We start from the raw sequence: 25,813 nt of genomic DNA, 5'->3' as shown, positions 1-25,813 counted from the left end.
TAACGAACGTCACCACCACACTACTCTACACTCACATATGATACCTAAACACCCCCATACACGTACTTCGCCAAAATACATCATATAATTCATTCAACATAATTAGCCATAGATTACGATTACTCAGTACATCCATCCACACATCCACACATAACAATCCCACCAACACAACCTTACTACATACAGACAGACATACATAACATACATCCTACATAACCGGCCTCAACGCCCCACTCCTCGGACTCCTCCCCTCATCCCTCGACGCCCTAGCCCTAGACTCAATCGTCGGCAACGTCCCATTATGCGACGCCCTACTCATCAACCCCGGTCCCGAGGTGATTCCCAAGTGTGGATGATGGCTGACCACACTCGCCGGCAACTCCAATGACGGGATAGCGGTATCCAACAACGCCGTGGGCTCGACGCGCGTACTCGTCGGACGGACATGCGACTCGCTGTAGAACTGTTCAAGACGGATAGGGTCCCGACAGAAGTCCTCGAAGTTGGTGAGGATGTGTTCCGGCGCGCGGTAGAAGTTCGAGGAGTCGAGACTAGCTGCTGCGGCGGCGGTGGAGGCGGGGAAGTGGCGCGGGCTGTTGGTGATGCTGGTGCTGGCGTCGTGGGGGATGGGGAGGATCGTGGGACGGGTTAGTGGGGAGAGGCGCGGGGAGGCGCGATCGCCGGGGTCGTAGGTGCCGGCGCGGGTGCGGTGCTGTGGCTGCTGCGGGTCGCGGTCGCGGTCGAGACGGTCGCGGCTGGTGGCGGCGGCGCGGGTGCTGACGAGGCGGTTGGCGAGGAAGAGGAAGTCGCCGTCGTCGGTGATTTGGACGAGGAGACTGCCGGATCGGTGGATGTATTGCGGGTAGCGGTAGTCCGGGATGCCCCAGGAGTAGGAGACTTCGACGTCGGCGGGGAAGGCGGAGCGGGCTTCGAAGTCGAGGACGAAGTCGAAGCGCCGGAGGAGGGCTTTTTGGTAGTAGTGCCGGTCTGGGGGGGAGGGTTGGGTGAGGGAGGTCGGGGTGGTTGAGGAGGAGGTTGATGCTTGGAAGAGGGATGGGAGGGGCCCCTTGGGAGGGGGGAGTTTGAGTTGGACGCGATAGGGTTTGCGGAAGGGTTGGGTTTCGTCGATGGCGCAGGCTTCGGCGATGGGCACTTGGACGAGTTTGAGACCGAATTTCTCGGCTGTTGAGGCCCAGGAGATGACGGCATCTTCGATTAGTTTGGCAGTGGTGTTCATCCAGCTGAGCTCGATGTGGAAGCAATTGTCGGGGTTGTGGAGGCGGTCGTAGTGGAGGTCGATGACCTCAGGGCGGTTTGATCGTTTGCGTGGATCGACGTCGTATTTCATTGTCTTGGATAGCATGATGGCGGCCTTGTTCTTCCCCCTTGAGGGGGTATTTGGGGCCGGCTGAGCGGCCTCGTCCAGACTTTCTGACCGCGAGTGGCTGATGGGCGAGTCGCGGGGGTTTTCTCCAGTCGGGGTGGAGGCAGCTGGCTTGTCGGCCCGGATCTGAGGGAACCAGCTGCCGCGAGACTCTGGGCGAGAGGCCCGGTATTCGCTGCAGATCTGGTAGAAGTAGTTGCCATCGCGGAAGTTGTGGCGCCGCTCTACGTGCTGGAAGAGGCCGTGCTTCAGCAACTCGTTGCCGAACTCGACTGCCTCCTCGCGGCTGTCGATGTCACGGAAGTTTTGGAGAAGCCAGGTCGTCAGTTCGAAGCCGATGAAGCAATTGTAGTGCAGGCGCCAGTGCCACCGTCGATCCATCATCCGGACGCCCTTCTCACCCTGGATTAGTTGCGCCAGTGTTGTCAAACTAATGCTCGATCGCTCCAGCAGCTCCGACTCCGGCAGCAGCTGGGCTGGAGAATTGTCCAGGCCGGGATCTGTAAGGATGATTCGATCCAGTTCAGCTGCCACGACCTCGGAGGAATTCCGTGTCTGGTACATGATGTTCAAGGGGTTTTGCTCCCGCTTCTTGCGGGCTGTGTCGAACAGCTTCTCCTCAGGCGGAACGTACTTGTGCCGCTGCCAGATATGCGTGAGCTGATTGATTCCCAGCAGATGGATTTCTTCCTCATTGTCTTCGTTGTACGACTGAAGTTGGCGGCGAGAGTTGACTTGCAGGTGCATCGGGATCAGCACATAACGCGCCCGCCAGAATTGCAGCTGTTGGGCCGGGCTAAAGAGGTACTCGCGATGTCCGGCCACGTAATTGTCTGCATAGTTCCAGTTGTATTCTTCCAGTGTTGGATCCAGTCGGATATTTTTGACTTCATATTCCGGGCTCAGGATCGTGCGCATGGCTGGTGAATACATGGTGAAGTCGTTGGTCTTGTGGGACGCCAGCATGGCCGAATTTCGGTGGGTGTATCGAGTCACTTCGATCTCGGCCTCGTCGATGCACACAAGTCGATGGATCGTGTTGCCCTTCGATAAGAACACAGTTGCCCCGTCTCGTTCCAGGCTTCGTGTATCGAACACGTTGGGTGCCTCGAGGGAATACTGGCCCGACACTTCAACGACGTTCTTGCCGACGACTATTTGGAACCCATGAGATAGACGCAGCGAGATCATTTCACGTAGAAGCACGCCCCGTGTTTTCGGCGGCTCCACACCCTCCGCATCGTCGTTCGGGAACACGCGATAGGGAGTTTGATAGTAATCCGACGCCAGCTCGGTCGCCGTCGGGAACTCTTCCGTAGTCAAGGGCAGGATAGCAGGGGATTTCAAGCTCTTCCACTTGACAACAGCTACATGTGGAGGTCTCGGATACGCATGCTGCCAACGCCCAAACCAGCTGGTGTCTCGTAAGACGTCTTTTGGCGTATTGCAGGGATTTATGGACCGAACCCAAGGCGCCAAAGCCTTGGAAGGCGCGCTCTTGGATGCGTCCCGCGAGCTGCCATTGATCGTCACCCGTGGATGCGGCCTTTTGGCCCGGCCTTCATGGCGAGCTTCACCGGGTATAGGGATTTCAGTCGTTGTAGTTGAGTATGACTCGGTGATAGGGCGGTCGCCTTGCTCCGCATCATCCTCGGGTGGTTGCTTCTGGGGAACCTTGATCTCTATGGGCCGCGAGGGGGTGATTGCTGAGCTATTGTGAGATTGCTTCTGGGGCGTAGTCGGTGTCGTCGAGAGATCGATCACGGTCTTCGTGGACGCAGAATCCGATATGCTGAGAGAGTCCACACTTCGCGTATCAGCAAACATGCCTGTGGGTTTCTTCACATTTGCTGTGGATTGCCCGCGAGCATGCTCGACGTTGACTTCCGTGCTCGCCTGGGCTCTGGGAGGGGTGGCACTCAGGCCCCGCAGAGCAAAGCTGATCGTACGCGAAATTCGTGGGATCCGGGCACTGGAAGAGGTCTTCAACGCAGGCTTCTTCGGAGACACCGTTCGCGTAGGAACGGGCTTTTTCGGGACCGGGAGCGTAGCATCAATCTTCCGGGGCGCGGAATACGTCGTCTGGGCGCGTTCGTTTGAATTGGTTTCATTTTCCCTCAAGCGAGTCACAGACCGAGCGGACAGTCGATCGTGTGCATTTGACACTTGCACTTCTGGCTCGCTGGGTCGCTTTTGCTTCGTCGGCTTCGGGCGCTGACGGCGCTTAGGAAACGGATGGAACACTCCTTCGTCATATTGGTCCATCCACGAAACCACCGACTTCGAGGATTTTCGCGACTTGGGCAACATCGCATCTTTGGAGCTTGCTATGTTCTGGAGAAATGGCTCGGGTCGGAGGCTATCACTCAGCTGATGTCGGAAGGGCGAGTTTCGCTTAAAAGGCAAATTTCCTGGGCTTATATTCGCGGGACTCAAAGCCATCGCGTGATTTGACCTTCTCGAGATACCCTGTCCTTCAAGAAGATAAGGAATGGAAATATTCGACTGTTCACTTTCCATGACTCCCATCATCTGGATCTCATACATCCGCACGCGCGGCACGAAGACCTTCGATTGCTTGGTGACAGTGAATGGAATTGGAGCGTTAGGATCCTTCTTCAGAATGCGTCGAGCCTCTCTGTACGTCTCAGGATTCCAGTACGAAATGTCAAGCCAGTGAGGAATGCCGTAATTCCATTCGTTACGGTGTGAAGACCAGGGTCTTGCGCCCATTCCAGGAAACGACTTTGGCGAGAGGTGCGAGCCCCTGCTGGCTAGGCTTGCGAACGACAGACGCATTTCAGGCGAATAGCCGCCGTCTTGAATGTCACCTCCATACGAAGGGCTCTGTGTTCTCTGTGCCGGCTCGCGGTATTTGAACAAAGGCACCGAGTGCAGCGGCATGGGACTAAGGCAGACCAAGTCAATGGCAATACCTCGATTCGTCAATGCTTCCGTCGTGGAGGCTAGAGACTCATAGGACACCTCGAAAACGCCACTTCCTGGAGTGATGACGATGATCGAAGTTCCCGTATGCACCATATCGCGATCAATGTGATCATACGCCAGATGAGATGAGGCCAAATGGATCGCTTCGAGAATGTTCCCGCGAAGCGCAGTGCTGGGCCGTCCGGCGATGGTGGCAGATTGGGCTCGAGGGGCCACCTTGACCCCATCGATAGTGGGCGTTTTGATGTCGTCTGTAGTCTTGAGAATCGATACGTCCCTCAAAAAGGTTCGAAAGTCCTTCTTCAGCTCATCCAGAATGGTGGTCCAATGGCCACTCGCCATATCATTTACGACCACACGGTAAAAGTCCCTAGTTGGCGCACCATTTGGCGTGAAGTTGTTGTGCAAACTCTCTGATGTAAGACTCGAGGAGGGCCCAATGGCCGACGGATCATATTCCACGCGCGTAAACAACACAATGGTGACCAGATGTCTCGCGTCGGAATTGGCCCAGCGCTTAAACAACTCCGGCAGAAAGCCATTGATGACCCTACTAAAGAGAATATCCCCTGTACCTTCGGAGTCAAAGTCCCACATCTCTCTCGACATCTGAATAAAGAGGACATATTTGGCCGATTCGCTTCGAAACACGGGAATAGTCTGCGGGGAGAAGAAGCCCGAGAGGACCTTCTTGCCCCGAATGAAGATATTCTTGACCGTGGCCTTGATACTCCCCATGAACACGATCTTCTGGCCCTTGTAGACGATCTTCTCCGATAATTCCGACATGACCAGTCTCCACATGTCCGAACGGACCAGATACTGATCGCGGAAGGAGATATCCACATGAGAGGCCGAGCATTGCGCACGCTCCACAATGGAGATGTGAACCGCGGTGCGGTTCTTGAACCCGAAGATGTTAGCCACGCTGCTCGTGACCGACAATTCGAGCTTTGGGTGACGAGTCTTGATCTCCTGTGGGAGCGGCTTGACCACGAAGAGACATCGACTCTGCAACGGAGTCTTGAACTTGGACATGGGGTTCGCCGGCAGCGACGAGTTCAGGTCGACATGACTCTCGCGCAGTGACCGGGCTCCCATGTCTGCTTTGGCGGCATAGGGGGCATCGCCCGACAACCGCGCGGGCAAGATCTCAATGACATCGCCTACCTGCACGCCGGTGTCGCTGAAGGCGGCCTGGTTGAACAGGATCTCCTCCTTGGAGAAGGTCTCATCATGGACCCAGAGGGAGCATTGACGGCGGTCTAGTCCGGTGGATGAGAGTCGGGCTGCCTTGTCATCGGGAGTAGAGGAGCGATCCCGGGGCGTACCACGAGGAAGCTCGGCGGTGCGCGAGCTGGAAAGCGTGTCGATACTGGCGGCGCTCACCTGCCGCAGGTGCGAACGCTTCATAGGGCCCCGCAACGACATTCTCTAGCGTCACCGTCGCATGGTTGAATGACCATTGAGCTGAAAATTAGTCTAGCAATTAGCTAATGAACAAGTGGATCAATTGAGGTGATTGGGGCGCATTGGCACCGTGGCTAGCTGAATTGATGATTGATGCTTGATTGATTATTGATGGATTGCTTGATGCAGTGCCCGTGACTTTCCCCACATCATGTGACAGCCTCCGCATCCACAAAGGAAGGCGGTGTAAGATCGGTCTGCTACATCACGTGCAATTATATAATCACCCACGTGAGCCGGAGTGACGTACGCCTGAGGCAGTTATGATGCCATAAACATTCCTGCCTCAGGATCACAGCAGATCCTGCGAAGCATTTGAAAGGGACCGAAAAGATTCGGGGACCAGAAATCCAACCGAACCTCGACCCAAAGGGCAGCCTGAGCCGCCCTCCTCGGATCGAGCCCGAGATCTCCGTCCATCCGAAGATACGAACGAAAGTACTTTTCTTCGTTGAGATTTACATGACAAGGCATACCTACTAAGCCTGAATTTTGGATAGAGACTGATGCGAGTCGCGCAGTGCACATGCCCAGGTGCGCCCACGATCGTGAATTTTCCCTGTGCCAGCCGATACCAGCTGGTGATTGGTTTCATTACGCATGATCGGAATCTGAAGGGCATGAAACGATCTGTCTGTCTTTCCCTTTTCCTTTCTCCCGGATGGGGCGAGTCGTGCAACGTAGACAGTCTAGACATTAACGTCCGTCCTGTCATGCGTTGGGAGTATGTACACCCCAATGCAGTAATAATGCAGGAAAGGAGTCTGCCGACGCCAAGGCAGGCAGCAAGCAGGGTGTGGAGAACAAACTAGTGACTTCGGAATGGTTCGAAACGGTGAATCGCAGATGGGCTGGCCCGAAGACGATCCATCCAACTTTCCACCGCGGCGGGAAAAAAACCCTCTTCAAATGCAACCAATCGGTAATGATCAGGCCCGCGCGGTGATGGAGATTAACCGAACATCACCAATGGAAGGGACCGGAATGTGCCGCTTCCTCTGGTGGTGACGGCCTGGGATGGCTAGATGGAGACCTGATAATGCAATTGTCTGCGCCAGTCAGTGCAAGACCTGACATCAACACGTTGACAGACATATCTTGGACCCATCTATAGGAGGGGTTGTTTATACTACTTCACCCTGATACGCTGTCCTACGCGGTCTGGTTTGCTAGTCTCGCGTATGCCAACAAGTATAATGGACAGTACTAAAGTGTGGCCATGCAAATGGTGAGGTTAGCAGGAGATTTTCAAAAACTGGATGGTTTGGCTTGGCTCATTTTAGCGGCGTCGGGATTTGATCTCTGACATCGGGATCTGGACCCTATTTGGGTATGCTGGGGCCATGCGTAAGCCATGGTGGAGGATATTTTCATCTGAGCCAGCAGCCACGCATTCGAATGGGCTTCCACTCCATTCCCTCCGTTCCTCTATTTTTGTCTTTTATCGTGTTTTTAGCCCAGGTTCAAATGGGGTTCGCACCATGGCGTGCTTCGGAGCATCTCGCCAAATGGATAGGTCAGATTTGGATCAGCAGTAGTTAAACAGAAGAACCGCAAACCCGGACGCTATCGGGGCTAGCATGTAGCCTAGCTGGCCCCATAGTCCATGCAGCGTCCTTTTGCCTTCTCCAGATCGAGGATCCGTACACTGCCGAAGTGCCTCCTTCTCCCTACCACACTATTCCCCTTCCCTGGCGCGAGAGAAACGAGAGCAACACGGAACAGCTCTGATCGAGCGCACTTAGATCAAGCCAGTGGCGGAATTACGAAGCGAGTCACCAGCTGTACCTGAAAACCGATGGATGAATGGGTGGTGAGTGGTGAGGTCGTTGCCCAACTTTTCCCAATCAGTAAATGCTTGGAGCCTCACGCACCCCTTCACCATTAACCATGAGCAGTGTCTTCTTGGTCCATTTTCTTTCCTTTTCTTTGCTCTTCCCCTTTGTTTTCTTTTTCTTTTTCTATCTATTTAACATATGGCAAGCGTAAGTTCTTGTTGTCGCTCCCCTTTTTGCAATTGACTTGGCCGGTCTTTTCGTCTAGACCCGTGAGGGATCTGGCACCCATGACCAGCCGGACCATGGCCGAGAGTTTCTCCCCAACCACGGATCAACCCCCAACGGGCAGCAAGCTTTAGCTGCAAGCAGGGGAATGGATGAACGGTAAGCTAAGCCCGACAGGAATCGACCTTGCAGACAGCAGCACAATAAAGTACCGTTCCGCACGGTGACGGAAGTGCTTGCCAGCAAATGACAGCAACCCGCTGGAGATGGAAAGTGTCGGCCCACTCCGAAGAACGCGACTGCAAGGAGTCATCGAGCTACTCTCCAGCTGTACCGACAGACGCTCAACGCCTGAGGAAGGTGCCAAAGGGGAGGGAGAGACTTTAGTAACATGGAGACTGCAGTGGGTTGCGTACTGAAAGTAGTACAAGCCCATTGCATATTTCTAGCCTTGTCTTAGTTCTCTGGGGGGACCCTGTCAGAGCCATGGTGCCAGTTGCAGCAGCACAGTGAATGCCTGTCGAGCAAGGCAGCCGCATTCCCAGCGGCGCGCAAAAGTCCAAGCATCTTACGTACCCTCAACTTCCAATCAAATTTAGAGGACTCCAGATTCATTATGCGGTAGATAGATAAGAAAAAAAAAAAGAATCCAAAGGATCGAAATGCACATCGACATGAAAACTGGATCCCAGCCAGTGTCGGGCCAATCAAGGCTCCCGTCTCCCTCCAGGGCGTCTCCAATATCGGATCGATGCCCAATAAAGGCGGAAGTGCAGTTCGGACCGTAGCCCGATTGGGACAAAGTTCGCCTGATGCCCTGCACTTCGCGGCTCGACGATCAATTCTACTCTCCTGTGGGGGGTCGTGGTTTTGACAAACTGGACAAAAAAGGGGGCCTGCCGTAGAAATGCTGCAACAGAATTGGGGAAGCAATGAAATTGTCAAAAAGAGGCAAGACCCCATGCGAATTGCTGGACGCCACGGGTGGGCTGCGACTTACTTTATGACAGGGCTTGCGCTATGTAGATCCACTCCTCGAGATTCATCGGTGCAGAGCCGGGGTTGTCTACATCTATTGACAATCATAGAAAGCCTGTTCCAATCTCTAGAGGGGTCACGGGGTAGGAGTAGAAACAGGAAAGAAGGGAAAGAAGAAAGCAGAGAAAATGGGGGGAGAAATGGAAAAGTGGAAATAGGAAGAAAAAAAAAATGAAAATAAGATAATGTGAATGAGACCTACTCCAGTACCAGTTCAGTCCAATGATAATAGATAGTGTAGGGAAATAGAGATGACCGCGTCAAAGCGAATTATTTTCCCTCGACGGAGACACTCTAATCAGCGCGACCACTAATGGTTACTGACGGGGGGAGTAGCCCACTACAGTGGGTGAGTCCAAGGCTTCACTGGACAGGGACCTTCGGTCAGTTGTCGGGCTTGTTTCGGAAACGCAAGGTGTGAGGGAGAGATCATCATGGAATGTTTGCACCGTGCGGACAGTCAGGATTTGCTACGGTCGGCGGGGCTGGCGATGTCACCAAGGTCGGGGGCATGCTCAGCGATAAGATCCTTGCACACTAGCCAGGCCCTTTGGCAGGAGGGATCCTTCGTCGACATTTCCGCCAGCCAGCCGATCGCTTTGGACACCTGCGCCAGCACCCGCCGAAACTTGGCACTTCCGGGTCTCGTCATCAGCAGCAATTCCATGATGAGAACGGTGGTGGACTGCATCAGATAATGTAAGATGCACCACCAGGGAGAGACCCCATAGACCCAAGCGAGGTCCGGGGGATCGGGCAGTAAGTCGAGCATCTGACCGGCAAGGTCGACACACACAGTTGACATGGTCTCGCAAAATCGTCCCGGTGGGTCGTTGCCGTAATTCTGTTGGGCGAGACGGCTTAGGCACGGTTGCGTAATGAGCATCTTGGTACTGCAAAAGCGAAACGCCAGGCTCGCCCGTTGCCTCTCGAACGCGGGTGCCCCTTTAGTGAAGTGGAAGGCTGGCGGGAGTCTGGACAGCCATGCTTCAACCTTGCCATGCAGCATGGAGATGGACCCCTCGATCTCTCGCCACGACTTTCGAGCTGCCCCTGGAGCATACAGAAGGTCAACCGACTCCCGCATGATCAGCGCCAGGTCAATATGATAAAGAAAATAGAGCGAGGTGTTTGGTGTGAGCGCTTCGATGGCCCCAGCAGCAACCTGGTCACTTTGTTTGCCGAACGAATTCATTTGTAGCCGGAAAGAGTCGGGCGTTCCCGCGTTGTCGGGAAATTTTCCAGGAACCCGTAAACAAAAGGTTTCCATGAAGATATTTCGAGCTTCGTGATCCGCGATCAGTTGGACGACCTTGTTGTCCATGAATTCTTCCTCCTTGAAAGGAACTGGGAGCGGCGTGGTGCAGAAAACATCATTGGTGCTCGGTGGGCGGCCCGTCATGACACAAAGTGAGTTATCCAGCATATATAGGGACCACCATACCCGATAACGCGTCTCCTTGGACACATGAACAATCGCATTGCTCTCGCTTCTCAAGTTCAGCCCCATCGTGACAGCCGAACGGATGGATATACCACAGATTCTCCAGGACCTGCGAGATGGGTTTTATCAAATCAGAGAAAGATGCGGGAAATGCGGGCAACCACCGAGAGATGGGCCCTGAAACGTAAGAAGGAATCCCGGAAGGTGCATACCTGTTGACTTGTCCTATGGACATTAAGTAAAACGAAGTCAGCCCCTCCACTTGTACTTGCTGCAGATTTGGGTGCTCGAGAAGTGCTGTATCATTCATGCTAAGCTTCCATGCCCGCGAGAAGTAGACCAAGCTCTCGTCGGTCCCATTCTCCACGTCATTGTACAAATGACGCGCGTGTCTCGCAGCGATCGCGAAGACCAAGTTGAGTATTGCAAGCCATCTTTTACCCGGCCGTACATGAGGAGCCGAGTAAAATGACTTGTACTGTGCCAGAAAAATCATCTTGCCCACGATTGGGAACGTTGGATGGACGGCTTGAAAATAGCTGTCGACAAGCTGGTCAGCCACCGTAATAGGGGGTCGTTGAGATGGATCAACATCATCAATAACTGGGATATCCGAGTCGTCAAGGAAAAAATTCACGGAGGAGACCGAATGTCGATCCCAGGTCTCTCGGGGGGATGCGGATTTCGATCGTTCCAGAAGGCGCTTCAATCTGTACATCCAAGCGATCTCTGAATGTTCACCCACAAAGCCCATGGCTTGTATCTTCTCGTCACGGTTAAAGTCTTCGTTGGTATAGTCTAGAGCCGCCAGCGAAGAACCTGGTGAGGGCTGCCCCAGAAGGGCTGCATCGGCTACTTTGGCGGCCGATGATGCGGACGACCCATGTGTACCACCGAGCTGGTCATGGTCGTCTCTTTGCTGTAATGGGTTTCTTTATGTTAAACAGGGCTGGGAATGGGGTCTAGAGGGGAAGAGAGGAATGATAGAAGATAGCGGGAGAGTTCGGCCACGTAGAGATGGATGGATTAAAGAAATCTTACATCGTGCAAAATTCGTTCGACGTATTGGGCCGTTTGCGAGTCCAGCTTCGGAGCAATCTCTCGCATAACGGCTTCGTATACCTGGACCTGGGTTGTCAGATCACTGAGCTGCCTAGAACCCACCGTCAGATAGATTCATCGATCAACTTTGGAAGCAGTCACGTAAACGCACTTGGCCATCTTTTCGCGCTTCCGATCTCCATAGGAGCAGCGGATGCCCGACTCCTGGCAACGCTGGCAAGTCGGGCGGTGACCGCTACATTTGGCCTTCTGGTCGCGACAGTTCTCACAAGCCCGGCTGACTCGGCCACTGCTGGTCCAGGTGCTCGTGCTCACAGTCCTGGGGATGGCCACCTTGGAGTTCACTGTGCGATCCCCAGGAGCGCTCCGGGAGCCGCCAGCAGCGGGGGCCTCAGCATGACTGACGGGGACGGACTCGTAAGAGACCGGCGGACCGAAAGAAGCGGGCTGTGAGTACTGAGGCACCGGCCAGTTATGATACTTGGGTTCACTGTCCGGGAGGTCGGACGAGGCGGACGAGGAATGAGGGGGATAAGGGAAAGGAGGGGGCCGGTTGTTGTCGCTCATTGTCAAAGACAAGACGAGGCGAGGCGAGAAAACTTGTCAGCCCCCTTGGTCCCAACCCTCAATAGCACGGACGAACCCAGCAACAGCAAATACGGGCAAACACTCCTGATTAGCGAGGACTGGGCATAAGGGTCACTATAGACCAGGAGAGAATAATAATAGTGGACAGGGCGGTTTTTGGTGTCACAGATTCATAGCAACAGCTTAACGCTTGTTGGCCGGAAGGGACCCAGAGCCGGTCAAGGGAGAAGTGTGGTAGGCTGGAGTTAACTGCCGGGTTTGGTCTCGCCACAAGTTGGGCGGAAATCGGCTCGCGTCTCCGGAACACCAAGTGAAATTGGACCAGAAGACTGTCCTTCGGGCTATCATTTTCAACCATGGTTCTTCGCTCCCTCCATCTCCGCATTTTTGGACAAGAGAAAGAGGCTCTCTCTCATCCATAAGCCCTCCCTAATTTTCTTTTTGGGACGAGAAGCTCGCCCGTTGACCCAGCTAGAAAGGGCGCGACCCGACCTCGTGGGACCGCATGACAGCCAACCCGGTGCCAATGTTGGTGAGGCGGACGTCCCCGTTCCCTCCCATCCAGCTCATCAGCAACACAAGTCACCTTTGAAACCATGGGAGATGGAAGCATTTCGCGATTCGCATCGGCTCCAGGGAACAATGTTTGGTGCACGCCGCTGCACCACCTGGATGACACACCTCCAATCTTAGATCAGCGCCACCGGCATTGGACATGTGGTCTTTACTCACTTGTATGTCCTGAGGTCGCTCAGTGGCTCCAATTAAAAGCTCGTCGAGCCCGATTTCAGGAGGCCTAGACATGGGGTTTTGGGTTAAACACCCGGGGAGGAATGCAAACACCCCGCAACCTCGACACCGGCAGGGGCACCTGGTGGCTAGCTAATCCATTGCTTCTTTTCGGATGTTTTTTTTCTGGTAAGCCACTGGTGTCAACGACGGGGACGACATACGACCACCTATCCTTGGATCGGGGAGGGGTTGCGACAATCCTCACGGATTCATTGTGCATTCATGGGGAAGCTGCTGCCTATTCGAGGTAAACAGTATATCATCTGCATCATCCGCCACCCGTTGCCCATGAAAATTGTCTCTTTACGGTGATCCGTGCCCTTTTCGTGGCTTTTCTCCTCCTTCTCTTTGATGTCTGGCTCATGTCTCTTCTTCCTCGTTCTAGTCCCACGATACGTTGAAAGCTGAAGAAGCTCGAAAGAATGATCCGGAAACGCCAGATGAGGTCGTGCTTTCTCGCAGACTTTTAGTATCGGAGGCAGGAAGTTGACGACTTGAATTTTTCTTGCATGTAAATTTGGCTGAAAGTTCAGCGGACATCTATACATCTACTGTCCGCGATCGTTTGGAGGGTCATGTGTCCGTATTGGGTGGATGAAGCGGTGGCTGGAAGCGTGGCGAACAGATTGGTGTGATCACATGTTCACAGGCTTGAATGGTGCTGGTTGGTGATTTCTTCCCTTGAAGCGCTACTCAACTGCGTGCTGAGGTCAAATGATGATGATATGGCTTTTTGCGTAATGCGTGTCGCTAAACATCACATGCCCGGCAGTCTGTGTTACCAAACCACGCCGCAGTACGTATGCGGTATGTCCCAGGCGATTCTTCCCCGCTGGCTGGTGGCCTCTTGGCGCGTCAAAGCAGTGATGCTTGCAGGAAATGTACTGATCATACCACTAGCCATCCCAACACAATCCAGCCGGTCGGGTATCTCTGCAATCGACCAGCATTGACCAAGCACACATGGAATAAATCTGTCATGCCGATCGAGGAAGCTACTAGTCATCGGCACCTGGTGTTAGTGGTATCATGTGGGAGGCTTTCACGATGAGCTTGTTTCCCCAATTGGCCTCTTGTTTCCAGTTGGCCTAGTCTGTAGGTATCAGACCAATTTGCAGTGGCTCCAATCCACGAGCTCGTGGGCCTGCGGATATAGAACTTGATAAGCTCTCTTAAGGTTCGACGCAGATCGTGGACGAGGCGGCCGACCATAGCACTGGGCATCGCTTCCTTGGGGTACCACTAGCCGGGACTCCGTGCCGAAGCAGCCAATGTCATGGGCGACTAGCCAGTTCCATCAGCACAACCTTAGATGACGTTCGGCTAGCCGCGTTCTGCGTTTCACTTTGAGTTGAGAATCGTTCACGAGCGCGTTCTAGGGAGGAGGCTCCGTGGCCAAGCAATTCGACACATTTGGCTCACAGTATCAGTCGGCACTGAAAACAACACAAGACATTAGCCAGGAGGCAAAGAGACCAGACCATTAGGGAGGTTATAGCTTCACTTTTCAGATAGCGAGAACTCTCTTCGCATCCGCCGTCCAGAGGGTGTTTCATGGTGGACATTCAGGGACGGACTGTTTGTTGTCCGCAGCTTCTTGAGCAAGGAGGCGGGAAGGTGATGTTACAGGGTCCATGCTTTAGAAGATATGTAGTAGGCACTTTGCAATAGAAACGGATCGGGAGGGGGGTTTAAGGAAGAATGTGACGGGGATTTGAAGTTGATACTGGCTGGACCAGTTGAAGCCGTGGATGTTTCGGCCGAGGCGGGGGGGAAAGATCGGGAAAGGGAGGGAGAGAGAGACGGAGGAGATTATTGGAGAGAAAGGAAGTGGACTGGTTTGTCTGCCTGACCAGCAGGGCCAACTCAACTTCCCCCAACCGCCCATCTCTTTCCGCTCGCATGACTTGCAGAAGGGAGAGAGAGGGATAGGAATGTCAACGTCCACTGAACCAGAATCTGCGAACCATTCACTTGGGGGGCAGTCGACCATTCAAATATGCTTCGTTCCATCGGCCGAGACTTACTCAAGTAGTTCTGAAGTTCGGAACCGCCATCACGATTGGCATGGAAAATGGTTCCGTATGGGGATGTGGCTGACTCTGCGACCCTCTTTCCTTCACGCGGACCAACAGTTTTTCCTCCTGAAGCATCGCAGAGAGATTGATGAAGCAAGGGCACGAATCTGGATGCCAGATCGCCATGCGCCGCGATCTCGCCGATGAGATCGCAGAGAGGGAGGGGAGAGGAGAGAACTTAAGAAGGCGAGGTGGCGACGAGGCCAGTCGGGTTCAGCTGCATTGTTGCCAGCCAGCTTCGAGCATCGCTTCGCTACTAATTAGTAGTCTCCTTTCCTCCTCCCCTGTGGCACCGGCACACCAATCCCGGATATCCCTTTCGCCAATGCGCTAACCAAGGTCTTCCAGACTTTCAGCCTGATCTGACCTCCCAGTCTCAACCGGTTTTTCCAGAATTAGCACCCTTGCAACCGCCCGGGGGTGGACCCGATGCTCGAGGCTCCCCAACTGTCCTGTGGGCTCTGCGATCGGAAGATTTATTTCTTACTTGGCTTGTCTATAATTGTGGATGATCTACAGCCCCTGTTCTCGCTTTAGGTCCCTAACACGCAGCGTGGGAGGCACGCACACAAAATACTGTTGGACAAGGCTTGGATGGGTTACGCGCACTTCGGGGTCTGGAAATTAAATCCGCATAGATAGACCCGCGTTAGCGCGCACGCTTGCGGGCAGCCACTGTCGCTCTTTCTCAGCTCCCCGACTTTTTAACTCTACACTAATCTTGTTTTTTGCCCCTTAGGCCACATTGAGCGAACTGCGTTCAAACAATACTGCTTGGGTTTCCTCCTTCCTTTCGGCCAATTGAATTGGACGACAATTGAAGCAATGGTCATCAACACGGGGCCCGATCGTTTACCCGCCTGTCGCACCCTCCCTTCCCTGCCTGCGGCTGTGTGACACGTCTAAGAAACTTCTCCGGAGCGGCTGCGAAACTTTGATCGGGTGTGCCGGATTTATATATCACTCGGAAATCTCCGTTGACAAGTCCAATGGGGCTTTCTGTCTGGGCTCAATGTTGGTGTTGCCTCGGATTACACAACATTTCCGGTGTCCGCACAACGGCCGAGTGCCGGAGATCATAACCTGGAGTGGTGGAAGAACGCTTTCCGCTAAGCGGGCGGCTTTACAAGGTAGAAGGTTTGCGAGGATCGCCGTGGCGCCCTTGGCGCGGTTGACACTGCATTTGCGTGCAGTAACGCCACAATGATGGGAGATGTTGATTTCACAGGTGTAGAATGCACGTGTTGGGTCGCGGACTTGCTTCGTGTGCGCCCTCAAAACCGGTTGAAACTCGCCCGAGACGATCTTTATTCGAGGCTCCACTCGGTTCAAAGTTTGTAGATGGGCACTTGACAGTGACAGTGGAGTAGGACGCGCTAACCTGAATTGCGCGTAGGAAGTTATTCGAATTTGCTTGTCCATAGTAGAACTAGTACGAAGTAGTAGATTATACATGCATGGGGCTACTGAAGAGTAAGTAGTTGAAGTTCTGAAAATAGATAGCATCCAGCGGCAATTAAATAGCCCGGATATATATATCTCATCATGTCCGTGCTTAGCTCTTGGTACTATTTTCCAGGAACGGAGAATGTTGCTAGTAGTATTTCATACTAGACCGCTACCAAACCATGAGATTGCGTATATCTACTATATATCCAGTCTATCTATTATTATCGTGTGAAATGTACAAATGCCCAACTAATACATGCTCCTGCTGTCTGCTGTGTTGTGTTGGTTGTTCTTATCTAAGCGACATCTCGGCCTGAGGCTCGGCGATGTTGAACCGACCGCCGACAGTCCGAACAACTCGATCCATCACTCATTCATCCAACTTCATCAGGATATCCTCTGCATCAGTTATCTACTTGTCTTTTGCGGACAATTTCAGGACCTGATACATCAAGACGGGCCTCGTCATGACTCATGAACCGTAGAAAACATTCCAGAGCGACCGAAGAGGTCGAATGCCCGAAGCGGAGGAAGTTTGTTGCGTAAGTGTGCCTTCTACTGTGGCCCTCTCACACAGCAGCCATATCCCAGCATCACTACTAATTTCATCGTGCAAATCCAGCTGCCAACGATGTCACGCACACAAAATCAAATGCTCTGGCGACCAGCCTTGCGCCAAATGCCGCCAGGTTGGCTGTGCCGATGAGTGCCAATACGCACCTCGGGACCGTCAGGTCAAAGTGAGCGAGAGGTATGTTCAACAGACACTCTTGTGACTCACACGATGTTCGGGGATGGAAGGACGTCATGCATGACTTTTTATAGTAGCCGGGAATTAGACTGATCGAATTTTTCCACAGTTATCTGCACGAACTGCAGGCCGAGATTCGACGTCTGCGAGAACAACCGACCCCCTCCTCGGTCAACGCGACCGAGGCCGAAGACGGGCGCGGCGGCGGCCCGTCGCGAACGGCAGAGGCGCCAGATGAAGCGGAAAGCAATAATCCCAACGTGCGCAATCCTTTGATTGGGGACCGGGCTTGGTTCCACCCATACGATCCGTCTGCGCCGCCCATTTTCGTGGGTGAGGCGGCATGCACAGCTTTTGCGACGCGCTTCCGGCGCTTCTTGACGGGGAGTAATGCGACGGCGCATATTACGCGCACGCAGTATGTTCGGGATGAGAATATCGCCGCGGCTAATACGGGGGATATCTGGTGGCCGAGTTTGCACCAGGCGCGGCTATTGTTGAAAATTGCGCTGCGGCAGATCGGTTTCATTTACCATCTGGTGCTGCGGAAGTCGACGCTGGAGAAGCTCGAGGAGATATACCAAACGGGCGACTTTGAGTGCAAGGTCAACCAGTGCAAGTTCTTTGCTTTGTTCGCGTTTGGAGAGGCCTACTCCATGCGAAATGAGCCTTCCTCGGGATCGAGAGTACCGGGAACCAAGTACTTTGCGCGGGCGTTGAGCTTGGTGCAGGTGCTACCGGAGAGGACGAGTATCACGCATTTGGAGACACTGCTGTTGCTGTCTCTATTCTCGTATTATCTGAACCGACGGCATTCGGCCTATGTTCTGATTGGGAGTGCCATGCGTTTGGGACTGTCGATTGGAATGAACCATAACGTTCCTGAGTCGCAGCTGATCGATCCGATCGAGAGGCAGCACCGGGTGCGCATCTGGTGGACCATCTACATCTTCGACCGCATGTGGGGATCGAAGATGGGCCTACCGTCACAGATCTTGGATGATGATATCCATTTAGACATGCCGTCCAACGTCACCCCGGCGCAGTTACAGGAGGAGCAGTTCTCCGATACCGAGTATCTCAAGGCCAACATCAGCTTGGCACGGATCGTGGGTGAGACGATCGCCAAGTTGTACAGTCGCCGCAAGTACAGCGAAACATTCCTGCAGAGGGTGCAGAAGCTCTTGAAAGCGCTGAAGAACTGGGTGGAAACCCTGCCCGAGCATCTGCGACTGGACCAGGTGGAGCCAGAGATGAGTCGGACACCAGTAGGCTCGCTGCATCTCTCATTCAACCAGGTACATCCAATCCAGTTCCCATAAGATCGATCAAATAACTGACCGCAAATAGTGTGTGATTCTGACAACCCGACCAACACTACTCCACATCCTGATCAAACTAAGCGAAGCGGACGGAGCCCGACCAGAGGACATTGAAGAGATCTCCCAGCCTGTGCTCACACTCGGCGAAGCCTGCATCCACGCCGCACGGCACTCACACTCGATTATCCTAACTCGATGGATCAACGGCACACTGCCAACCTTCGGATTCTTCCACGCACACTACCTCTTCTCCTCCGCACTCGTGCTGGCCATGTCCAGTTTCACGCCCGTCGGCAACCCGGCAGACCTCGGGGCCTTCGAAACCGGCATGGAAGTGCTGCGCTCAATGAGCGAAAATGGCAATCTAGCGGCATCGGAATTCTACATCAATCTGGAACAGGTCAAAGTCTGCCTGGACCGATACCTGAGCGAGCGACGACGCGATTCCCGCAGTCGACGGAACGCCGCTGCAGCGATAGGACCGGGGACGGTATCCGCCAAGGATGCAGCCGCGTCTGCAGCGGCCACGGCGGCGGCGACTCCAGCGTCGTCGAACACGGCGCTGACAGCGCATGGTATAGCCGAGGGGCCGATGGGACCAGCAGAGTTCGGACTACACCCGGTGACGACGGGGGTGCTAGAGGGTGGGGTCGTACGAGATGCGACGAGCGGGTTCACGACGGCGATGGCGTTTATGGAGCCGACAATGCAGGACTTTTTGGCGCAGAGTGATTTTGATCTGGGCATGTTGCATCCGGTGGATACGTATATGAATGAGGAACATGTGTATCAGGGGTATAGCTGAACACAGACTAGACATATGCAGTATATAGATTATGTGTCTATGTAAATGTATGAGGTCTATCTATCCATCTATCATGAAACCAACAACCAAACACCATCCCATGCAAGCCATACCCATAAACACATCAACTCATAACTTGACTAAACCCTCAACAACAGAGAGAGAAAGAGAGAGAGAGAAAGAAAGATCAAGCCTCTCCCCACCTCCTCTCCACCCACCTCTGCATATCCACCCCCTTACGGGTAATAATCACCACCAAAACGCCCCCAATGATAGACAAAAACACACCTACACCATCATACCCAGTTAGCCTGATATCCACCACACCAACACAACACAACACAACACACCCCTCTAGGAAATAAATGAAAGAGGGAAAAACCTACAGATGGTAAACGTCCACCCCACCCCAATCGCCCCAATCAACGGCTCGACCGCCGCACTACTCCCCGCCGAAAACAAATACTGGATGATATATTTCCCGCTGATGGCTTCGGATCGGCGATGGGGGAGTGCTTCTACACACATCATCATTAGCTGATCCAAACCAACCCTCAACGCGCCATAATAGACAACAGTAATAAATGGAATGGAAGGCTTACCAGCAGCATACGTATTCAGCCCATTAAACGTCCCCATCAACCCCACACCCCCAAAAAACGCCGCAATGATGGGGACCACCATCCCGCCTTTCTCCTCCTGCAGAGTCCACCCATAGACGAGCGCCGCGGCGGGGAGGACGAAGAACAATGTCCCCAGACCACTGTTGAGTCGATCCTGAGGGAGACGGGTGCCGTTTCTCTTCTTGATGTAGTTTCGGACCGTGCGGTCGGAGAGACGGCCGCCGAGGATACTCCCCACGAGGAACCCGGCGCCCGGGGCGAGATAGAAGAGGCCGGAGACGAGGGCGGTGGTGAGGTGGAAGCGAGGGTTGAAGATGGAGCGGGCGGAGGTGAGGATGGCGTATTGGAAGGTGGAGAGGAAGCCGCAGGTTATACACTTTGGGTTTGTTAGTATGTTGATTGTTTGGGGGGGAAGGGAGGGGGGTTATGTACGGCGAGGAAGATGTTGGGGTAGATGAAGAGACGGACGATGTGGATGGGGTTGAATGCGGCGAGGATGCGAAGAGTGGTTTCTTTCATCGTTGGTGTGGTGGTGGCAGTGGCAGTGGTGATGATCTTTGCGTCTGCTGAGGGTATCTCAGGGACGAAGATCAGGGATAGGATCAGGCCGAAGCCTGTCATGGCGACTTGCACCCAGAAGATGATGCGCCAGCTGGCGAAGGTGACGATGATGCCGCCGAAGCAGGGGCCTACATTCATTAGTTCCTTTTTGAGCATAAAGTATAGGGTAAGCTAGGGAGGAGGTATACCAATAGCCGGACCCGCAACAGTCCCTACCATGAAGAATCCCACTGCTGTTCCTCTAACAACCTATACATACAACATTAGCTTACATCCAAGACCACCATCCAACTGAGTAGAAAGGGGCTGTACAGGCTCATAAATATCCGCCAAAATGGTCTGCCCCATAACCATAAACGAGGTGCCCGTCAATCCACCCAAAATGCGAAACGCCGTAAACATGGGCAAATTGATAGCGGCGGCCGTACCCGCCGAGCACCCGCATAGCACCAAAACGGCGATGTTATATGAGATGCGACGGCCAACTAAGCGACTCATGGGACCCCAAATGAGCGAAGAAAAGCCCATGGCCAACAATACACCGGCATTGATGACATTGAGGAGTTCCTCAGTGGTGTTGAAGCGGGTTGCGATTTCGGGGGTGGCGGGGAGCAGCGAGGTGCTGTTGAAGGTGACAGCTAGGGTCATCCATGAGACGATGAAGAGGATGATGGATTTGTGCCAGAAGGGGAGGTCATAGCCTCTTGTCACTGTGGGCTTTTCGTTGATTATTGATGGTTGTTGTGATTTGGGAGTGTCATTGTGGTCTGTATGTGCCTCTTTTGGTAGAGTCGGTTTGGATTCGAGATCGGAAGCCATGGCCGGCATGGGTCCCTTCTATGAAGTATTAAAATGGAATTGAGTTTAGAATCTTTGGGTACGATCTACTCTGCTATCTGCGATACTTCTTATCTTATATATCTCGTGCAGACTCTGTCCGATTCGGCCTGCCGATTGTGTGGCCGAACTGCTCGCTCGGTCTGCTCGGACATCTGACCGAGTCGGCATCCGCTGCCGACGCCCGTTTGACACGCACGCACTTTCGGAGTTCGATCGCGTGTCTGCAGCTGCATACTACAGGTAAGAACTTTAACATACAGCAATACATATCATACCGATCTATGGTGTTATAGTGATGATAATCTGTTACAGTGTCAAGGATAGCTCAAAAGTAGTGATACAAAATATGTGCATTAAATGCTACTTGGAATAATCACAAAGTAGAACGGATTCAATTATGTACGGCTAACAAATCCACCAGTCTAACGGGCCATGCTTCCATGGCCCCCCATACTTCCGCTTCACGCTTACAGCAGGATCATGCCAAGAGCGGCGCCAACGGCGGTCACCGCGTAGGCACCCAGCTGCCAGCTGCCGACCTGGACGGCGTTGGGGGCAGTCAGACCAGCACCAGCACCCTCGGAGGTGCTTGAGCTGGCGCTGGCAACAGAGCCGCCGCCGGTGGGGGAGGAGGTAACGCTGCCGGTACCGGCGGTGCCAGCCTCCTTGAGCAGGGAAGAGCAGGTGCCAGTGGCAGCGCTGGAAGAGGTGGTGGTACCATCACCGCTGAAGTCGCAAGCGCTGGCCTTGGCGCTCTGCTTCTCGTAGTACTGGTTCATGACGAAGCTGAGCTGCTGCTTGGTGGAGCAGACACTGTAGGCACCGTAGTTACCAGTGGTGGAGTTGCTGGACATGCCATCGCAGTAGTCACCCTTGGCGCAGATGTAGTCGAACAGGTCACCGTACTTGCTCTCCTTGACGGAGTCCTTGACGACGCAAGACAGAGAAGCCTCCATGCAGGAGCAGAGATCCTCGTTGGGGGAGGGGGGAAGAGTGTTGGTGGCCTCCCAGGCGGTGCCGACGCTGGGGCAGGTAGGGGTGGCAGTGTTGCTAGCGGACCAGCTGTTGCTGTTCACACCGGTGGCAGTGACCTTCTGCATCTGGGAAGACAGGTTGGAGAAGTCCTTAAGAGTGCTGACGCTGGAGCCGTCGACGGAAACCAGACCGTAGTCGTTGTCCTCCTGGAAGTACATGTAGACGATACCACCGCTCCAGACGTCGTTCATCTGGTCACCAAAGAGGACGGGGACGTCGGTGAAGGTACGGGGAGAGGGGCTGTTGCAGCCATACTCGGAGAAGAAAGCAGGGACGGGGTAGTCCTTGAACTCCTCGGTACGGGCCGAGTAACCGGAGGTCTTGAAGGAAGAGTCACCGCACCACTCGTAGATGTTGTAACCGAAGAAGTCGATGCGGTCGTCAGAGTCACCGCAGACCAGGTAGCTCTTCAGGTCGTCACGGATGGTGGAGTCATCATCAGTAGCATAACCAACACCGAGGGAGGTACGGTAATTCTTGGCCTTGATGTAGGCCTTCATGTCACGGACGGCGGCCTTGACGTAGGCAATGGAGTTGGTGTTGTTCTGGCTGTTGGCGACCTCGTTACCGGCGAAGAAACCGATGACGTTGGTGTAGTTGGCAAAGGCATCGACGACGCTAGTGTAGCGAGAGTAGAGGTCGGTGTTCCACTGGGGGTCGTCCCGGTTGATGGAGGTCGAGGGGGCCGACAGGTCAGTGATGAGGTAGATGCCAGCATCCTGCAGGGCCTGCATGCACTCGGTGTGGTCCTTGGTGGGGTCGACAGCATAGGTACGGATCACATTGGTGCGCAGCTGCTGGAGGTAGGGGATATCACGCTTGCAGGTAGAGGCATCGGCCAGAGGGTCGGTGTAGTCCGCGTTGGAGGAGTCAGTGCCGTTGCTCGTGTAGTCCTCTGGTGACGGGTTAGCTGCGCGTCGAGGCGCCATTGACAATTGAGCTACATACGCTGATAGGCAACGCCACGGATGAAGCTAGAATGGGTCAGTAAGAAGGCTATAACAATACCATGTAGTAGGATAACTTACAATTGGGTGCCATTGTTGGAGTAGAAGAACTTGTTGCTCTGTTTCCAATCCGACCAGTTAGGAACTTGACCTCCAGCCCTGCGGCGGATGGCGGAAACATACCTTGGCCTCAATGGCAGGCAGGTCCGCAGCAATAGCGCGGCCCAGGAGGAGCGAAGCTCCAGCCAGGGTAGTAGCAGAGAACTTCATTATGTGAACAGTGATGTGTGAAGCGAGAGTCCGAATTCAATGTAGCTGGTTCTAAATCTGCAGATAAAAGTACTGCAGTTCCCGAGTTATCAACTTTCCACAGGAGAGTTGAATTACAAGGGAGGAAGAGGAAGAAAGTCTAGAAGTATACAACGAGTGACTGACGGCTGAAACAAGGCGCCGTGGATATAGCGATGGCTGGATGGATGATGAAGTGGCTGGGAAGGAGAGAAAGAAAGAAAGAAGATGGAGAGAAGAAGGAAGAAGAAGAAGAAGAGAAGAGAAGAGGAGGGAGGGGGTATTTGGAAATAACCAGTACCAGAAGGGGGGGGGAGGAGGCGAATGACGGGGGGAAGCGAGTGGCCCCGGCCCCTGCCTCACTCACTCACTAACAAACAGTCAGAGTACTAACTATCAGTATCCATCGTTTGTTGGCTGTGTGCCTGTCGGATGTTCTGGCTTACGACGCCCTCCGCTGTAAAAATAGTAAATTCCACTGTGATTGGAGTTCCGGTTGATGTTGATCTCCAGGGTGGACAATCCATTGTCCGGCCCATGGGGCTATCCTACTATCCTTCTCACTTCCATAGTTACTAGTTCCAATGTTGCCATCTGACTCTTCCATGTGGCAGTGTCATGGATCGTCTCTCATTTCCATAGACAAGCCTTTTTCTTGTGAATCTCTTCTTCCCGTCAAGCATTCGTGTGGGCGTTGGAGCCAATTCAATTCCACTTTGAAAAATACCAGAACTGGCTGGAAAGGACCATGGGTAAACGAACGAAACAGAGGAGAGAAAGGAAAGCGAGTGGGCTGAAAGGGTGAAACTAGCCCCAGGACCCTGTGGGATGATTGGCTCAAGACCCTGGCGGGGGTTTTTGATACGGGCGGTAATACAGTGTCCTGACGGGTCCAGACTCATGCCGAGCCTGGTTCCTTGTTCCTGACCCGATCCAACTGGGCAACTCCCGGGCTCATCCTCTCGCCATTTCCGTCCCGGTCGCTGGGGAATTGGCCTCTCAGGCCCTTCCTCCCTCTCCGTGCTGTGGGGCGTCTGCTTATTGGGATTCTCTCCTGGACGGCTCACTCACTGCACATCCTCAGGGCCAAAGATGGGAAACGGGAAGTTGGAAATATGCTTGAGACTCGAAATCTAGTTGTTAGTTGGTTTTAAATACACTCTTCTAACATTGAGACACATCCAATGGACCAAGTCAGACACTCTGGTACTATTTCCATGACTTCTGACACCTTCCACTGAAACCTCTCCTATAAGCAGCGCTGGCACTGCCAAAAAGAGGAGTCTGCCGGACCGAGCGGGCCTTTGCCAAGAATGCCAAGAGCGCATCGAAATGGTTGGTTTTGTGATGGTAATCTGACCATACCGTGTATGAGACGGTAATGGGGAAGGGTAAAGACCCTCGGACCCTGGCAGGGTCTAAGGGTCTGGCGGCCCTGACCACCCCCGAGGGGCCGTAAACTAATGTAAGGCTAGGTAAGTTTTAAGGTAACAAATCCCAACTCTGGGATCCACAATTCATGTCGAGGAGAATGAAACATGGATGGCAACTGATCGTCTCATCAAATGTTTTATTTATTTATTTATTTATATTATTATTACTATTTTGTTTTGATTGCAGTGGTTTTCCTCTTCCTTCTACCCACTCCGATGGAGCTTCATCATTGCTTGTCTCGCATCGCTTCATCTGCATTGGTGTACACTGTATCCACGTTTGCTTCCCACGGCTTCTAATCATTCTCCCGGATTAGCCGTGTCTATCTATAGTGTTTGACGTAAATTAGGAGAACAGTCGCTGTCCGGCTTAAATAAACGTCCGTCATTCTCAGACAGTCTTCAATAGCTCTGCTTCTGGTGGAGCAGGAGTCTGACTCGCTTACACACTACACAGTATAGTCTGCCTCTCTTTGAGGCACCCTTTCGTGGGGTCTGTTGGACTGGAAATGCCGCAACAATCAGGAGTCAAAGAACTTCGTTCTTACTACAAAGAACGAAGCCAGCCCGTCCCCAATCTGGAAGCACCAGCTGTGATCGGCTGCCGAAACAAAACACGGGATACCAAGCTTTGAGAGATCATCGAGCGGCTTCCTAGTCAACCCAATAACAGCCCGTCGACTGCCTGTTACTTTCGCCTCTCTGTTGCTGCCTTCTCCTTATTACTTCGATGGTGTCTGTGTTCGTCCACCCATACTGACCGTGTTTCTGTCGGTGTTGTCATCCCTCATCATTCATCCATCATCTGGCCATGACCTCATTCTCCCCTCCAACCCCCTCCTTCAAAGCAAGGGGGATCACCCCACATCTGGTATGAGGCTGGAGGGCGGCCTCACCGATCCAGCCTGCCGTTCACCGTTGGACGTCATCGGCTTGCTCTGCTGGAGCTTG

The 25,813-nt window shown here is 53.5% G+C and overlaps 6 protein-coding genes across 6 annotated transcripts; 1 reads left to right on the top strand and 5 right to left on the bottom strand.

Annotated features, from left to right (window-relative positions):
- Positions 1-66: 66 nt before the first annotated feature.
- Positions 67-5,872, bottom strand: iml1 (GTPase-activating protein IML1). Its single transcript, XM_025659119.1, has one exon. It carries the CDS (start codon positions 5,762-5,764, stop codon positions 209-211), a length of 5,556 nt encoding a protein of 1,851 aa, XP_025521514.1. The 5' UTR covers positions 5,765-5,872; the 3' UTR covers positions 67-208.
- Positions 5,873-9,098: 3,226 nt separating this feature from the next.
- BO85DRAFT_26278 (putative C6 transcription factor) lies at positions 9,099-12,019 on the bottom strand. Its single transcript, XM_025655038.1, has 4 exons — positions 11,502-12,019; positions 11,330-11,441; positions 10,501-11,207; positions 9,099-10,397 (listed from the first exon to the last, which is right to left on the bottom strand). The coding sequence occupies exons 1-4, from the start codon at positions 11,915-11,917 to the stop codon at positions 9,305-9,307; spliced, it is 2,328 nt and encodes a 775-aa protein (XP_025521513.1). The 5' UTR covers positions 11,918-12,019; the 3' UTR covers positions 9,099-9,304.
- Positions 12,020-15,361: 3,342 nt separating this feature from the next.
- Positions 15,362-16,435, bottom strand: BO85DRAFT_26272 (uncharacterized protein). The gene has a single exon (XM_025655037.1). The coding sequence runs from the start codon at positions 16,312-16,314 to the stop codon at positions 15,769-15,771; it is 546 nt and encodes a 181-aa protein (XP_025521512.1). The 5' UTR covers positions 16,315-16,435; the 3' UTR covers positions 15,362-15,768.
- A 203-nt stretch (positions 16,436-16,638) lies between these two features.
- BO85DRAFT_387984 (transcription factor domain-containing protein) lies at positions 16,639-19,213 on the top strand. Its single transcript, XM_025656694.1, has 4 exons — positions 16,639-16,799; positions 16,880-17,008; positions 17,118-18,306; positions 18,359-19,213. The coding sequence occupies exons 1-4, from the start codon at positions 16,732-16,734 to the stop codon at positions 19,133-19,135; spliced, it is 2,163 nt and encodes a 720-aa protein (XP_025521511.1). The 5' UTR covers positions 16,639-16,731; the 3' UTR covers positions 19,136-19,213.
- Positions 19,214-19,322: 109 nt separating this feature from the next.
- On the bottom strand, positions 19,323-20,967 carry BO85DRAFT_411628 (putative MFS transporter; the record flags this gene model as incomplete). The annotated part of the gene is made up of 6 exons (XM_025657532.1): positions 19,323-19,423; positions 19,522-19,653; positions 19,738-20,134; positions 20,227-20,463; positions 20,536-20,568; positions 20,632-20,967. 6 exons carry the CDS (start codon positions 20,965-20,967, stop codon positions 19,323-19,325), a joined length of 1,236 nt encoding a protein of 411 aa, XP_025521510.1.
- A 565-nt stretch (positions 20,968-21,532) lies between these two features.
- BO85DRAFT_444812 (uncharacterized protein) lies at positions 21,533-23,724 on the bottom strand. The gene is made up of 4 exons (XM_025659118.1): positions 23,325-23,724; positions 23,223-23,260; positions 23,143-23,168; positions 21,533-23,089 (listed from the first exon to the last, which is right to left on the bottom strand). The coding sequence occupies exons 1-4, from the start codon at positions 23,409-23,411 to the stop codon at positions 21,627-21,629; spliced, it is 1,614 nt and encodes a 537-aa protein (XP_025521509.1). The 5' UTR covers positions 23,412-23,724; the 3' UTR covers positions 21,533-21,626.
- Positions 23,725-25,813: the final 2,089 nt, after the last annotated feature.

The sequence above is a fragment of the Aspergillus piperis genome, assembly GCF_003184755.1.
Source record: "Aspergillus piperis CBS 112811 unplaced genomic scaffold BO85scaffold_1, whole genome shotgun sequence".
Classification (NCBI taxonomy): Eukaryota; Fungi; Ascomycota; class Eurotiomycetes; order Eurotiales; family Aspergillaceae; genus Aspergillus; species Aspergillus piperis.
Note: the sequence above shows the minus strand (reverse complement) of the source record. Positions and strands in the feature narration are given on the sequence as shown.